General features: G+C 36.7%; 1 protein-coding gene across 2 annotated transcripts in view; it reads left to right on the forward strand.

Moving 5' to 3' along the window:
- LOC134530761 (bromodomain adjacent to zinc finger domain protein 1A) overlaps window positions 1–15,082 on the forward strand; it is a 158,831-nt gene that overhangs the window by 40,446 nt on the left and 103,303 nt on the right. For both annotated transcript variants that reach the window (XM_063365909.1, XM_063365910.1), the window contains exons 10-13: window positions 3,449–3,638; window positions 4,281–4,396; window positions 6,854–7,019; window positions 7,280–8,069. In XM_063365909.1, coding sequence (XP_063221979.1) covers window positions 3,449–3,638; window positions 4,281–4,396; window positions 6,854–7,019; window positions 7,280–8,069 — 1,262 coding nt within the window. The remainder of the gene's footprint in view (window positions 1–3,448; window positions 3,639–4,280; window positions 4,397–6,853; window positions 7,020–7,279; window positions 8,070–15,082) is intronic.

The raw sequence follows: 15,082 nt of genomic DNA on the forward strand, positions 1-15,082 counted from the left end.
CGTGAGAGACTTCTTAACAGTTTGTCTTACTCTCACTCGCTCAAAGGGGCAACTGGTCTGGAGAAGTAAAGGAGCCACTACTGTAGTTTTAACAATAAAATAAAACGCTAGAAAAATAATCCTAGAATGGTTTCAGTGTTGTATCTTCAGTTTATGATGTTTTGGAGGATTGCTCTTATTTGAGTTCCTTCAGTTTTTGTGTGTCCAAACATGGATACAACATATTTTGAAAACTGTGTTGCTTCTTCAGTTGTTTACTAGGGTAAAAATTACAAGGAAAAAGAAAGCCCAAATACAAAAGATATTTTATTTTTGCAGTTAATGTGTTTTGGCATTTTCATCTTGGAAAACAAAATTTAAAATCCTTCCATTACTTGACATTCTGGTGTGTTTTTAGATGTATGTACGTAGTTCTACAATATTTTAGTTTGTCAAAACCATTCCATAATGGCACAAAAACATAAAAGCTTTTTTATGTTGCCTATAAAGTTGAATTTATGTCATTCGTAGATAGAAATTCACATAAAACATGTTCAAGTGGGGAAGGAATTGAACAAAGCATTTATATTCTAAACTGTATACTTGACAATTGTGAGACAATTTTACAGAAATGTCACAGTGTATATGTAAAGCCAAATAAATAAAAGCTGAAAGCACAACAAAGTTGAAAAGTGGTTGGCTTGGTTAAGCAAATTCGAGCATTGAGTGTACCCATCAGTGGTTTTGACATTAAATTTGTTTACTTAACTTGATGAGTCCATTGGCAAAATGTTAAAATACTTACAAGTGCTAAATTGATATTTCCTGCTTTTAACATTTTCTTGCTTGTAGTGTTTTCCATTTGGTCCCTTAAGAAACATTAAAACAGGGTTAAATTGTAGTCATTACTGGTATCAGTATACCACCAAACAAAATCTTAATATTCACATTTAGTCTTGTTAAAATTCTTGTTGTTTAAACCTGTGATGACCAACCAGCCATCCAGCCTGCTGCATAGTTTCGCACGGCCCGCCTTTAACAATCTTTCCACAAAGAAACATTGTCAGGTACACTGTTGTGTACTAGCCATATTTGTTTTCATGCATGTAGAATAGTTGTCAGTTGAGTGTATTCATAGTGCATTTCATCGTTAGTTTGTAATGTGAATTTATATGGGGATTTACTTTCTTTTACCAATGTATGATTTATGCCATTATCGCTGACCTTGCTTTGGTGTGCTCAGTTGCCAGATATACACTAATCCTAGAGCTAATGTTTGTGGTACAACTAGGTAATAAATTGAAATATTATTTTAATGTTTATGATACATTGTATTTTGTAAAGTAAAATTTGGAATAAGAATTTTGGAAATACATTTTTCTATTGTAGGTTATCATTTCTCAGGAGTCATTGTTTTTGACCGAAAAATTTTATCTATCTAATTGAATATCAGAAATTTTTTTCTCTCTTGAGTGTGGCACATAATTTCATGGAATGCCTTGTTATTAATACTGACAAACTGCTACAAATAGTTTGAAAATTTTTTTACTGTCAGAATGACTACAACTGCAATAATGTGTACTGTCAGTTGTATGAAAAGGTGTATCGTATTAACTTCCCCACCAATAAATATTATAATTAAACACTAATTTTTGGTCTTAAAAACCAACAAATAGTAAAATTAAAAAAATATATATTAAACTTATAATTAAATAATGGTAAAAAATAAGATTTTTAATGTTAACAAGTTTGATAGTATCAAACTGGCAACAGTAGTTGCCATTTACTTTGTACTGCAATCTAAGAGTGGGACTGACTAAAGAATTCTCACAAATATACTTAAAAATATTATTTATATTAAAATTTTATATATGTGAGGTTCAATAATTACAATTAGTTTTTATTTTTTGTTTCTTCATCATCATTACAATATTATTTATTAGTCACTGTACAACCCATTTAGAACATATAAAATGTTGTAAAAGTGCACTTTTAATTCATGTGTGTGTGTGGCCCTGGATTTGTTTCAAAAATGATATCTGGCCTTCAAAAAGAGTTAATTAAGTTTTAAGGTGTCCAACACTGGTTTTAACTGATGACATTTGAGATAATGTTGCACATACGTAATCAGATTGGTTCTTGATTTATTCCTACCCTAGCTTTTTTCTTTTATCTTCTACTTGGTTTTGTGCTTCGAGTGTGAATAGTTGTGATTCTTCACATGAAAAGATAGATGCAAGAGGCTAGTCAACAAAATAGTTGCTACATTGATTGTAAAACCAATTTACTTTTTTTAAAATTCATTCATGAAAGGTTTAGAATTAAATAAAAAACTAAAAGAGATTTATTGCATTACTCACCTAAGAACTTTACATTATTTTTACTTGTTTCCAAAACAGGGCACGTACAGTTATTTGTTTGGTGGGAATCAAAAGTTACCTTGTCTCTTTTTTTTGCATGAAGATCACTGCTTATTCATGTACTGATTGATAAGTAGAGTAAAAACATCTTAAGTAAATCTTAACTAAGAAAATATCTTACATTTTAGCACTTGACCTGTTAATAAATACAATTTTACTCTTTTAATTAAATTTTTCTAAGTACCTTAAGAAACTTCTTAGCCGAGATTTTCTGTATCTTGAAATTTGTATTTTCTGTCAATAGATAATACATTAGATTTTCCTGAAGGAATCATTTTACTAGCAATGAAACCTGAAAATAAAGTAGAAATGAATCAAAATCTTGCTCTTCTAAAATAATCATAATTTTTTGACATGGTTTCCTTTACCTCAGAGTTACAAAAATACAAAATACAAGACTTCAAAGCAAGGCAAAGTTAATGTTATTATTTGTGCTTAATGGCTGTCATTTTCATTTATTTAAAAGTTACATATATTACCAGGTACATTATTCTTAAATTTAATTCCATTCATCTGAAATATATTTCATTTTTCTGTGAATATATTAATATTGCTAATGGGAATAAACTGTCACATATTACTCTAATTTAGATTTACTACTTAAGGCAATTATTTTTTATCATTACTTAGCAATTGTTAGAAGTCATAAGGTGTCAGTCGGAGGCGGCTCCTGGAAGACTTTGCAAGAGGGTCTCGCGCAAAGCAGGATGCAGTTGCAAAACATAACATTAAATGTCAGAGATTGGCTTGGAATGTTTACAAATGTATGGTTTCTTTAATGGTTTCATTCAACTTTTGATAAAGGAAAATTTTAATACAGTAATTTAAGTATTTAAATAAACAGACATATCCTACAAAATACAATAAAAATTATAATTTGAACTTGGAATGGACTATCGCCCTTAGAGCCGTACCTTTGTAGCCGCTTTTGGTGGCATCCAAGTTATTTGTCAGCAGTCACCATCTCTGCAGTTATAAGCTAACACACAGTCAGCATGCGAGTAATACATGAAGTAGAGTTAAGGTGAAGCTTGTATTGGTGGTTGCAGCTGACCTGGACATAGACGACCTGGGGGATGTGACGATGGCAGAGGCGATCAAAGCTGCCACGGCGGCAGTCAAGTGGAGCCAGCTGTACCAGGGTACGCCTCTGAGCAGGCTCACTCTGGATGCCGTCACCATCTCGGAGGTGCTGCGACTGCACCTGCTGTCGTCGGGCGGTCGCTCTGAAGAGCAGAGGTGTGGCGTTGTTTACTCAGAACTACCTCTGTGCGAGACTGCACACACACCAAATATGTCATTTTACCGAAGGAAAGGTCAAAGGAAGTCTAGGATTTATTGACAATAAAGACTCTGAGACTGTACAGATTTATAATAATACTGTTCAACTTTTTGTCAAAGTGGTTAGAGCTTCTATCTGATGTGTCAAAGTCTTGCACGTTGGAGGGAATTTTTCATTTGTTCAAAATTAGCTTCCAGGATATTTCAAATAAACCTAGCTTTTTCTTTAATTTCTCCTTAAAATCTTAAAAATTTTGATTAACATACTAAAGACATTTCCTGGTGTAGCTTTCCATGTGCACAATCATTATTCCCCATGTGATGGAGGTGTTTTTAAGCGTAGTAATGTACAACTGTATATCAGAATTGCTGTCAAATGTTTTATAATTTTATGAGTAAAAAAATGCAAAAATAGGTTAATTTTTTTTTTTTAATTTGTCAGGGAGATTTGTAATTTTGGTCATGGAAAGTCCTGTGAAAATCAGGGAAATTTTTCTACAGATTTTTGTGGACATCCTGTCTTAACTAGGTGTGTATATGCATGATGCATGTGTATGCTCATACACAAATGGGATTGTGATTTATTTCCCAATATTGCAGGTACCAGCAACAGGGAGGCTACACTTTGTTGGATGATCCAGGGCTTCAATTAAGAATCCAGCACCCTCACATTTTGCGTGCTCTTAGCGTCAGCACCGTAGCAGAATTACCTATAGGTAATATTATTAATATACAAGTCCAGATTCATGAAGAATGTTCTGATGTATGCTCCAGTAGGTGATGCAATTTTCAGACTTTTTTTGAATACATAGTTTTATTTGTTAGCTTATAAAATTTATAAACTTTATTTCAGTAACAATTTTTACTAGTTATATATTAATTGCACTCATGGTGCTGCATAGAACACTTGAAAAATTGTCTTTTTTTTTATACTATTTAATACTTAGAGATTTGCATTATCATACATTTTGTTAAGTCCTCGTGATTTTTTTTTTTTTAGCTCATCAATATTAAAACTTTTTTTTTTTGTGGTTTTAGACAGAAAGTGATGATTTAAAATGGAAAAACCAGTGGTTTCTAAAAGTAGAAATTCATGTTTTTTTTTTTAATTAATTAATTTTTGCAACTTCTTATTAAGTAATTATTACTCTGGTAAACTGTGGTATTACAGTAGAACCCCGATTATCCGTGTTAATGAAGGGTACGAGTGAGTCGGATAATCGAAAATCGCGGTTAGCCGAGTCGTGCTTGCCTCAAAGATCATTAACCCACAGACAGCCATCTGTGGACATTCGGAGATTACATATATACACATGCTTTGTGTGCGTGTGCGTTGTTGACATAGAGGCGGACTTCTTAGTGCTGGGCAGCAGTGGTTTTTAAGTCTTTCGTGTGCGGAGACGTGGGCACGCGAGTCGTTGTTGCACCGAGGTGTGTGGCTAGCTGCCCGCCAGTCCGAGGGCCCAAGACAGCTGATAGCTGCCAAGGTCACGCATTCTTTTCATCGCCCGTAAGCGACGCTGCCACACTTAGCTCATTGCTCTGTTGTCAGTAACACCATCGGGCTGGTTTTTGTTTTACAGAACGACTGCCTTCAAAATTATTTTCGAGATAAGATCTTTCATACCAGTGCATTGAGACTTGATTTGATGGTTTTGAAACGGTGTCTCTGTCTCGTATAATTCACGTGTTTTTATCCCCCTTTATTTATATGAATTTTAAATGTTAGATTTTTTATTTTTAGCTTGCTGAACGTGGACTTAGTGCAAAAACGGCCTATTATGACTTAGTGTTGCAGATGGGTTGGAAATCTTATAACGACCACCTCTCTATAACGACTCTAATCTCGGGAACCGTGAGGGGTCGTTATATCTATTCTCCGTTCACTCTTAGCTGAGTTTTGAAATAAACAAACACTGTCGTAACACTGCGCCGCGTCAGCAAGTGATAGGCTGAATTTATCTTGCGTGCCAAGCACTAGTTGCAACACACACACTTCTGTACAGTCGGTGCTCATAAAATAACGGAGAAGTAATATAACAGGAATATGGTTCTTCTGTCAAGCCTAGTTTTTTTAAAAAATTTGCGTCTGCTGTGATAAAATTACGCCACTTAATGGTACACCCACCGACCTATTCTGTTGAAACCATTCAAACAAACAAGCGTCCAAGCTGCTAAATGTGGATTCTTTCGTCGTCTTGCGTTTATTTAATCCACTTGAGGTGTCAGCCTGTGAAGCAAACTGAAGGATTTTCTCGCGATTTTTTATGATGTCGCGCACTGTTGTGTTACCGACATCAAACTCAGTCGCAAGTTTGCAATCGTTTCTCCACTCTGAAATCTTTCTATAATTTTTGTTTTGCTGTCGATGGACAGTACTACTCGCTTTCTTTTCTGTTCATTTGATGACATGATGAAATGTTGCGCTCAACACTTCCGCACAACACAACGGTATAATCCGTCGGAATGCAGATCACTGTTACAATACATAAAATTATCACCACCTTCACGCTTCAACAACGTACACTAATGAAATGGACTGTCTCCATGCGCCGGGTAATCTCTGTGGCACGGCGCCGTGCTGCGCGCGGAAGTGTACAGTCCGGTCATGCGGACGTGGAATCGCGCACCAGTGTATAATCTATTCACGTAACATGGAACACAAAAATATTATGTACATACGTATGTATGTACTAGTATTTTTTTTTAAACTTTCTGTGTATTTAAACATAACTGAGTCAAAGTACTTTGACCAGCATACATTTTGCAAAGTATTTTAACATTTACATACATTTTGAATCATTGGTTATATGTAACTAAAAAATTGGACTTGATGGACATAAATCGCGGTTAATCCGCGAATCGGATGATTGAGTCGCAGATAATCGGGGTTCTACTGTAAGTATATTTTTAATAGCATTTCTAGTGGAATTTATTCTTATTTTTCTTGTAGTTTTTGGCTTAGCTATTTTATTGTATTTGGAACCTTTTCATGAGCTATGATAATGTACCTGTAAATTTTCTCCACTTTTTAAATTTTAGGCACTTTTTTTTTAGTTTTATAATGGACCCAAAATGCTGTTGCCAGTGTTTGGCATTCTTTATTTTTTTTCGGCACTTGTGTTATTATGCTGGTGAAGTATATAGTCTTTTGTTTCTGTGGCATTTTACAGGAGACAAGTTGAAAGTTCTGACATGTTTAATCAGTCAACTGTTGACGTATGATGTCTTCATGGATGTCATAGATGAAAGAACAGAAAATGTGAAAAAATTAAAGCTGGAGTTGAAAACATCACAAGCGACTGAAATGAAGCAACACAAAGAAGCAATTGCTTTAAGGTGTTTAGCAACAATTTTTCACATTTTTCTGTTTTGAATGGTTTAAATTGTGCTGTTGAAAATCAAGGGTTGTTTGAATAGTTAGGCTTTTGGCCATTTTCTTAATTTGTGGTCGTAATTTTTTTATTTAAAATTTTCAACCATTTATTTTCTACATAATATCAAGGTGTTTTCTAAATTTATATATTTTTAGAAACAGTTGATTGATATATTTTATTGTAAGTTAAGAATTGTTGTTAATTGGAAGTATTTGTTGTCAGGATGAAAAAAAGAAAGGAATCCAAGCAGCAACTTCTGACAAAAGGGGGTGACCTAAATGATCCTAAAGCAGGTCAGGACAAGGTGAAGTATGAGCTTGATGAAGCCAAAGAAGCAAAAGACTGGGAGCGGAAGAATCAAGAGTGGGACAAGAAAGCTCTTGAAATAGAAGAGCTGAAGACAGGCTTCCAGTTGCTGCCACTAGGTGTGGACAGAGCATACCGTCGGTACTGGCTTTTTCCGTCCCTATCAGGTTTGTTTGTTGAGAATGAAGAAGTGTTTCCAGGTGTCTGCCTTTCAAAGCCAACACAGTGCAATCCCTCTCTTGTGGGAGGGGATGATTCAGCATTGTACATCAAGCATTTGTTTGAAGAAGAGCGCAGCGGAAATAGCGACAAAGAAAATGACTCCTTCAATGGGCCGGTGTTGTCCTCCACCAGCCGTTCCGTCGTCCTCACTCCCAGCAAGAAACTTAATGCCCTCTCCCAGACAAACGCCAAAGTGATGTCGCCGCCAGATTCGAAGCCGGACCTTGTGATTGAGCAAAGGAAGGTGGTGCCACAGACCCTGGCGTGTACCGCCAACATTAACACCTGCCCCATTCATGGTACAAACGTGCCTCGCACGAGGTGGGCGTTCTTCAGCGAAGAGGAAGAGGTGCACAGCCTCATAAAGTGTCTGAACAAGCGCGGGTTTCGAGAAGGGAAGCTAAGGCGAGCTTTGATTTTCCAGCAGGAGCGAATACTGCAGAACCTGAAGAGTTGCCCGATCTCAAAACTGGATGAGAGCAGAGTAAGTCTAAACATTTCACTTAGCTATCATTTGAAAAGAAATTTTTGTCTTTTTTTTAATTAGTGCATTTTTAACATTCAACATTTATTAAATACAAGGTGAGTAGTCACAAATTGGAATAAATAGGGCTGAAAAAAAAATTTAGTATTAACATGGGTGTAATTGTGAGACATATGGTGTTATACCGCTAAAAACGTGCCTACGTGAAATGTGTATGCTCACATCTACTGAGTGTCCCAGATTCAGTTGGAATAAAATAGGTACTCCAATTTAAAAGATATCATAAATATGTATAATTGATAGTTATATTTTACTTATTCGCTTTACACAAATGACTAACTCGTTGAAGACATACGTACATACACACACATTAATATACAGTACCCTCCCGATTATCCACGAAATTAAGTGGCAGGGCCACCGCGGATTTTTGAAAATCGCGGATAGTCAGCAAAAGAGCCGAAAATGGGAAACAAAAAAGGAAACATTAATTTCAACTTAAAAATCTAAACATTTATGTACAGTAAAAGTTTCAATTAACAGTAAAAAAATTTTTAAATGATGCTAAAATTGTAAGAATTTACTGAATAATTAACATAAAATACATTTTTTAATGTAAACCTGAAAGTGCTCAACAATACGACTAGAAACAAAGTGCGACAGAGACAAAAATAACAACGCATGCCAGCCTACTGCAAGAGTTCTGAGAAGGCCTGTGGCATTTTACTGTATACTGCACACAATACCCTTGTCGGTAAGTTCAAATTTGCTCACTTGTAATAAAATAGAGATTTACATATGTTATTAATTTTTTCGTAGCTTGCGAGATTATAGTGAGTATACTGTTTATACATACACGCACACACACACACACACACTCTCTCTCTCTCTCTCTCTCTCTCTCTCTCTCTCTCTGTGTGCGTGCGTGCGCGCGCGCTCATAGTACATTAAAAAACACCAGGAATATAAAACTATTCCCTAAAATTTCTGCAATTACTTTAGCTTGACTTGATTTTTTAGAACTTCACTTGACTGAATAAAAATTTATGATTGTGGACTAATTCAACTCAACTCAACTCGAAGGTATTGTTTCTGAACTTGGCTGGACTCGACCCAAAAATTTGCAGACTCGTCCCTCTCTAATGAATATTATACACAAGGTGAGTAATGATGAAGTGGAATATATTAAGAAGCTGATGACTAAAATTTTAAATCAGCTTTTCTAACATTGTTCAAACACACCAAAAGAATTTCGCTTTATGCATGTGAAATGTGCGTGTTGCGTTGTACACCCGGGCATGCTCTGCGGCAACTATGTCCTCCCGGTCAATGCTGCTAGTGTGCACATTTCGTGTAAACACTTTTTAGCATCATAACTCCATATATATCACATATCACAATTACACCTATGTTGATATTAATTATATTTCTCCAAAATCACACACTTTCTTTCTGTGCCCTCCGCTAGAATTCACTGCCTGAATCTTAAATGCTGCATGCCACCAGCAGCACAGCTTCGATAAAAGACTTGAAAAAATACTAAAATCCGGCTTTTGACCTGATTTTCTACAAGTATCTTTATTAAAATACTGCCCAATCTTGTTAAAATTCACTGAACAGTTAATACTACACAGTTTTCGCACACATTAAAAGTTATACTTTTATGGCATAACCAAAGTATTAACTTGAAACTTTTTAAAACAAATTATGTAACTAAGTACAGTCAAACCTCTCTGAAACGACCCCTCACGGTTCCCAGGAATAGGGTCTTAATAGAGGGGGGGTCGTAATAGATGTTTTCAGAAATTTTCAGTTGATTACAAACCCCCCCCCCCCCACCCCCCTCCCACACCGCTACTCGCTAAGAAACCAGCCGTACAATGGCAGGATGCTGTCACTCACAATGATAGACGGCTTTGCTTTAAACCCACTTCAAACTTCATGACAAGTCCGTCGCTCTACAGGCCACCTCTAAAGAAAATATGTCAAAAGACAGTTTATTTTTACTGGTTAGTTTACATGTACGTTTTCCGCTTCCCGTAGTTAAATACACTGGAATGGACATTTTGACCAAAATGTGAAGATCAGGAAAAAAAAATTAAAAAATAAAAACAAACAGAAAGATCATTATAATATGATAATTTTAATACACAGCATATTTTTGTGTCGGCTTTAATACTTCCAATAATGTTCATGCAAGAATAACAAAAAAATAATGGGACATTTTCTTTAAAAATATGGCAGCGGTAGGTTCTGCAACGCGAGTGGGCGCACACGAAGCTCGCTCGGCTGGCTGGCGGCAGCGGCTTCATGACGCATAAGCTCACCCCTCCTCGTTAACATTCTTCAAGGCTAGCTCATCCCTCCAAGACACACAAACCATCTAGTGTCCTCCCTTATAACACCCCAACTTCACTCCCCTTTGAAAAACCTTCAGTGAGAAAATGCTCTTTTCACCCTCCCTTCTCCCGTAAAATTTGGCTATTATGAATGGGGTACTAAAGCGGTGAGGGAGAGGTAAGATCGTAAATATTTTCAGGCCCCTCCCTCCCCACCAAACACGCCCAAAAAAAAATATGTCAAAATATATCACTTTTCACACCAAGTTTGAGTTCAGTCATCTCTGGCAAGGAATTTACAAGCTTTCAAAATTAAATATAAATGTATTTTAATAGCAAGTGTCCTATGAAAAGGAATATACCAACTAAAATCAAGCTGCTGTCACCAAACAACGCATAAAACGTCCCAATGCGTGGTCGCTTCGTTATTGCTTGCACGAGAGGCGAGACGTGGAATGTTAGAAGAAATATAAATGCGGGGGAGACAGACGGCAGCCAGTGTGTTTCCTGCGTGAGGAATAAGTGGCGTAGCCTTTTTTTTATGCTGGGTGAAGCAACCTTTTTCTGTCACCCACGGGAAAAGATAATTGCTTGAGCTGTCAAAATAAACATCGCCGCGGCAGTTAAAACAAGTCGAGGCGGGCGTGCATCCAGTCGGTCGCTCTGTATATCTACTCGAAAAACGTAAAATCTCAATTCATAGCAAGATTCCTTATAACGTACACGTATTGCCGGATGTTTTCAGCCTGATCCATACAAGTTCTTTAACCACGTTTTGAATGAAAACAACTGGCGGGCTAGTGTTGTGCCCTGTTTTGCGGACACATAAAGCTTTTATCAATTTGCTGACAGTTTTAATATATTTTTACTCTCGTTAAAATGAAGCAGATAACGTGATTCGTGGAATGGGGGTTGTCAAGCGCTGACAGCGGTCGACAGGAAGTGGTATCTATTTTTAGATATGCGCTGCCTATGGCAGTACAGGACTCGGCAAGAGAAACACAGTAACACGCTACTCACCACAAGAAATTTATTTTCTGTCCGATTTTCTTCGGATTTTCGGCAATTTTTTCACGGTTCCACGAAATCGGGTTGTAATAGAGAGGTGGTCGCAATAAATTGGGTCGCAACAAAAAGGTTTTACTGTACTATATGTTTGTATATATATTTTTTTGCTTAAACGAATGAAATCAGTCTTTAAATACTTTCTACAATCAAACCCCTACCTTATTGAGCTGATTTAACATTATCATTTAAAAAATTACTATACTATAATGTTATTTAACAAGTTAAAAAAAAAATTTCAGTTGATGAGTTTTGAACCACGTTTCTCAAGCTTACAGAGGGCACGCTTTGCCGCTGTCCTACCAAGTCAGTGAACATCTGCAAGGAGAATATGTATCATAATCATTGTAATGCCAGTTTTCATAGGTATTTTAAAATGTGTGATTACATTTTATTATGACTATTTTAGTTTACCAGATATATTCCAGGGTAGTTTCACTATCAAAAAGTTTCATTTGGCACAGCATTACGTTTGGTATGCCCATAAAGTTTACGAAAGTACAGGGTTTGCCCGTAAAGTAATGAGACTAGGTCTGGGTAAAAGAATTTATTGATCCGATTGTTACATATTGTTAAAATTCTTCAAAATAGTATCCTGGGGCTTCGATATACCGTTGCCAATGTGATTCCCACACTGCAAAGGCTCCCTGTAAATCAGCTTCCGTAACCTCTTTCAGAGGCTCTGTGACAGCCCGTTGGATATTGGGAACATCTTCGAAACTGTGACCTTTCATGATTCTCTTGAGCTTTGGGAATAGGAAAATTTCTGGCGAGCTCACATTCAGGCTGTACGGTGGCTGCGGTAAGGTTGCAACACCTAACTGAGCCAAGTAGGCTCTCACAACGAAGGCGGTGTGAGCTGGGGCGTTGTCGTGGTGGAGCTTCCAGCAATCTGCCATCTCCGGTCGTTTCCATTTGACGGTTCTGTGCAGGTGCACAAGGACTTCTTTGTAGAATATAGCGTTGACGGTTTGTCCCGGAGGTACAAATTCTTTATGGACCATACCACACTTGTCAGAAAAGACAATAAACATTGTCTTTACTTTGGACTTCGACATTCTTGCTTTCTTGGGGCGTAGGTTATTTCGAGGTGTGCCACTCCAAACTTATGGCGCTTGGTTTCGGGGTCGTACTGAAACACCCATGATTCATTGCCTGTTAATACGTTGTCTAGAAAGTCCGATTCACTTTCCGACTGCTCCAACATCTCATGGGAAATGTCTCCTTGTCATTTTTGTTCATGTCTCAACACTTTTGGCACCAATTTCGCACAAATCTTCCGCATGTTCATATTTTCAGAATTAATTTTGTGAACTGTTGTGCACATATTTAGGTCTTCAGCTATTAATCTTACACTGAGACGACAATCAGGAGTCCAGGAGATTTTTTACTTTGGCCACATTTTCGTCGAAACCACTGAGAGAATTTGTGGGCCCCTGGGCAGCTGGGGTAGTAGGCCCCCTTCCTTTTTTTTGCATACCACTACTACGTAGGCCTATACCATAAATATATATGGTATCGTAAAATTGCATACTTTATTTGAACATACATAACGATTTCCTAGTTACGCAAAAAAAAAGAGAGCATTTGCATGTATTATCTCAGTGCACTTTTACATTGTTAATACCATCAAAATACAAATAATAATTAATTTTGATGTATATGTTGCTAAAAAAAAAAATCTTAAATGGTAATCAGAAATTGCATTATTATATGAGAGTTTAAAATACATAAGTATAATAATTTATTCTGAAAGTAAATATTATTAAAATAATGTAAAGTAATAATCAATTTTATTACTTCGAAAACATCAAACACACTGAACCACGTTCATTACATTGAAAAATTTGTAATACATATTAATTATTTAAAACGTTCCAGGGACGTCGGAACGTTTTCATTAGTGGGGGGCCGAACAGATGTATCACACTTACCTCAGTCATTGAGCAGGGGGTCCGGGGGCCCTCCCCCGAAAAAATTTGGAATTTTAAATGCAAAATTGTGCTATTTAATGAGTTTCCGAACCAAAATATTAAATATACCATTCCAATAATTTGATGACGTAATATGTATTAAATACTACTCTGACAGTAGATGTAGTACAATTTAAATAAAATACCATCTAGGAATTTGCAATCATTTTACAGTATATTGACAATCATAAATTTGATTTTCTAATCAATGTGATCACCAATGCAACATTTGTAACTACAGGTTGAGAAAAATACTACTACGACCAAACATTTTTTCCGGGAAAAGGAGGGGGGCGAAATGCTACTCTCGTTCCCCCATGCATAAGAGCACGGGGGCAACTCGCCCCAGCTGTCCCCCCTGTTCCGACGTCCCTGTAACGTTCCCATTTCTGCTACTAAGCAAGTATTTTGGTGTGAACTGAATGTTACAAGTACCTACTGCTCGGTTAGGTTATTGGTTATCGACTGTAGTTTTAGGAACACACAAAACAATTACATATATATATATGTATATGTATGTGTGTGTGTGTGTATGTGTATATATATATATATATATATGTATACACACATACACACACACACATACATATACATATATATATATGTAATTGTTTTGTGTGTTCCTAAAACTACAGTCGATAACCAATAACCTAACCGAGCAGTAGGTACTTGTAACATTCAGTTCACACCAAAATACTTGCTATATATACTATATATACTATATGTACTATATATATATATAGTACAAGATGTTTTAATAGCAGGGGGAAAATGTTTTTCCAGCCATTTTTTTTTCCACTTCCCAGCCGGACACCCGGGCCCCTAAGCTACCAGGTCCCTGGGCATTTGCCCCTTTTGCCCCCCCCCTCTCGGCGGCCCTGGTAAGGCGTCCAGATCGCTCCATGTCTTCAATTGTCTCCCGTACATTCTTGAACTCACTAAACCACCGGAAAACCTGGGTCCTTGTCAGGGCATCGTCTTTATAAGCCTCCTTAACCAAGGCAAGCATCTTGGAAGCAGTTTTGCCCAGACGAAAGCAAAATTTAATCACGTAGTGCTGCTCCAGTGTACTCTCCATTTTGGATGATTTCTTCCATAACATAAATTCAAATACAGCTTGTGCGTCACACGTGATCCTCGCTGCATCAGAGCTCAGACGCGACTGCCACCAGGTCTGTTGTGTAGTTTAGACCCCCACCACAAATTTCCCGGCTGGAGACCACCCACCGGGCGAATGAAGCTCCATGGAGCAGCCAATCTCATTACTTTACGGACAAACCTTGTAACTGTATACTGGTTTGTGCTACATGATGAATAGGTGTTTTTTAACTATGGATTTTTTTCTATATAATTCACTGATACTTATTACTTTTTGGCCAGCTCTTCAAAAACCATGTTATTCTTGATGCAATTTTTCTATTAGGGATTAGTAACTTCTCAAAGAAAAATAAATGTAAAATAAAAGACGCATTCTCCACAGTGCAAAGAAAATAACTGCCAAAACTTCCACACTATGAAATGTTGCACAACATTGTCTAAGAATTGTCTTATGTCTCCCATTTCAATCGGTAGTCAAAAGTATGTCTGTAGACATGAATTTGTTTCTCGATTGTCTATATACAATAGCTCGATTTTC

This window comes from Bacillus rossius, chromosome 3 (genome assembly GCF_032445375.1).
Source record: "Bacillus rossius redtenbacheri isolate Brsri chromosome 3, Brsri_v3, whole genome shotgun sequence".
In the NCBI taxonomy this organism is placed as follows: Eukaryota; Metazoa; Arthropoda; class Insecta; order Phasmatodea; family Bacillidae; genus Bacillus; species Bacillus rossius.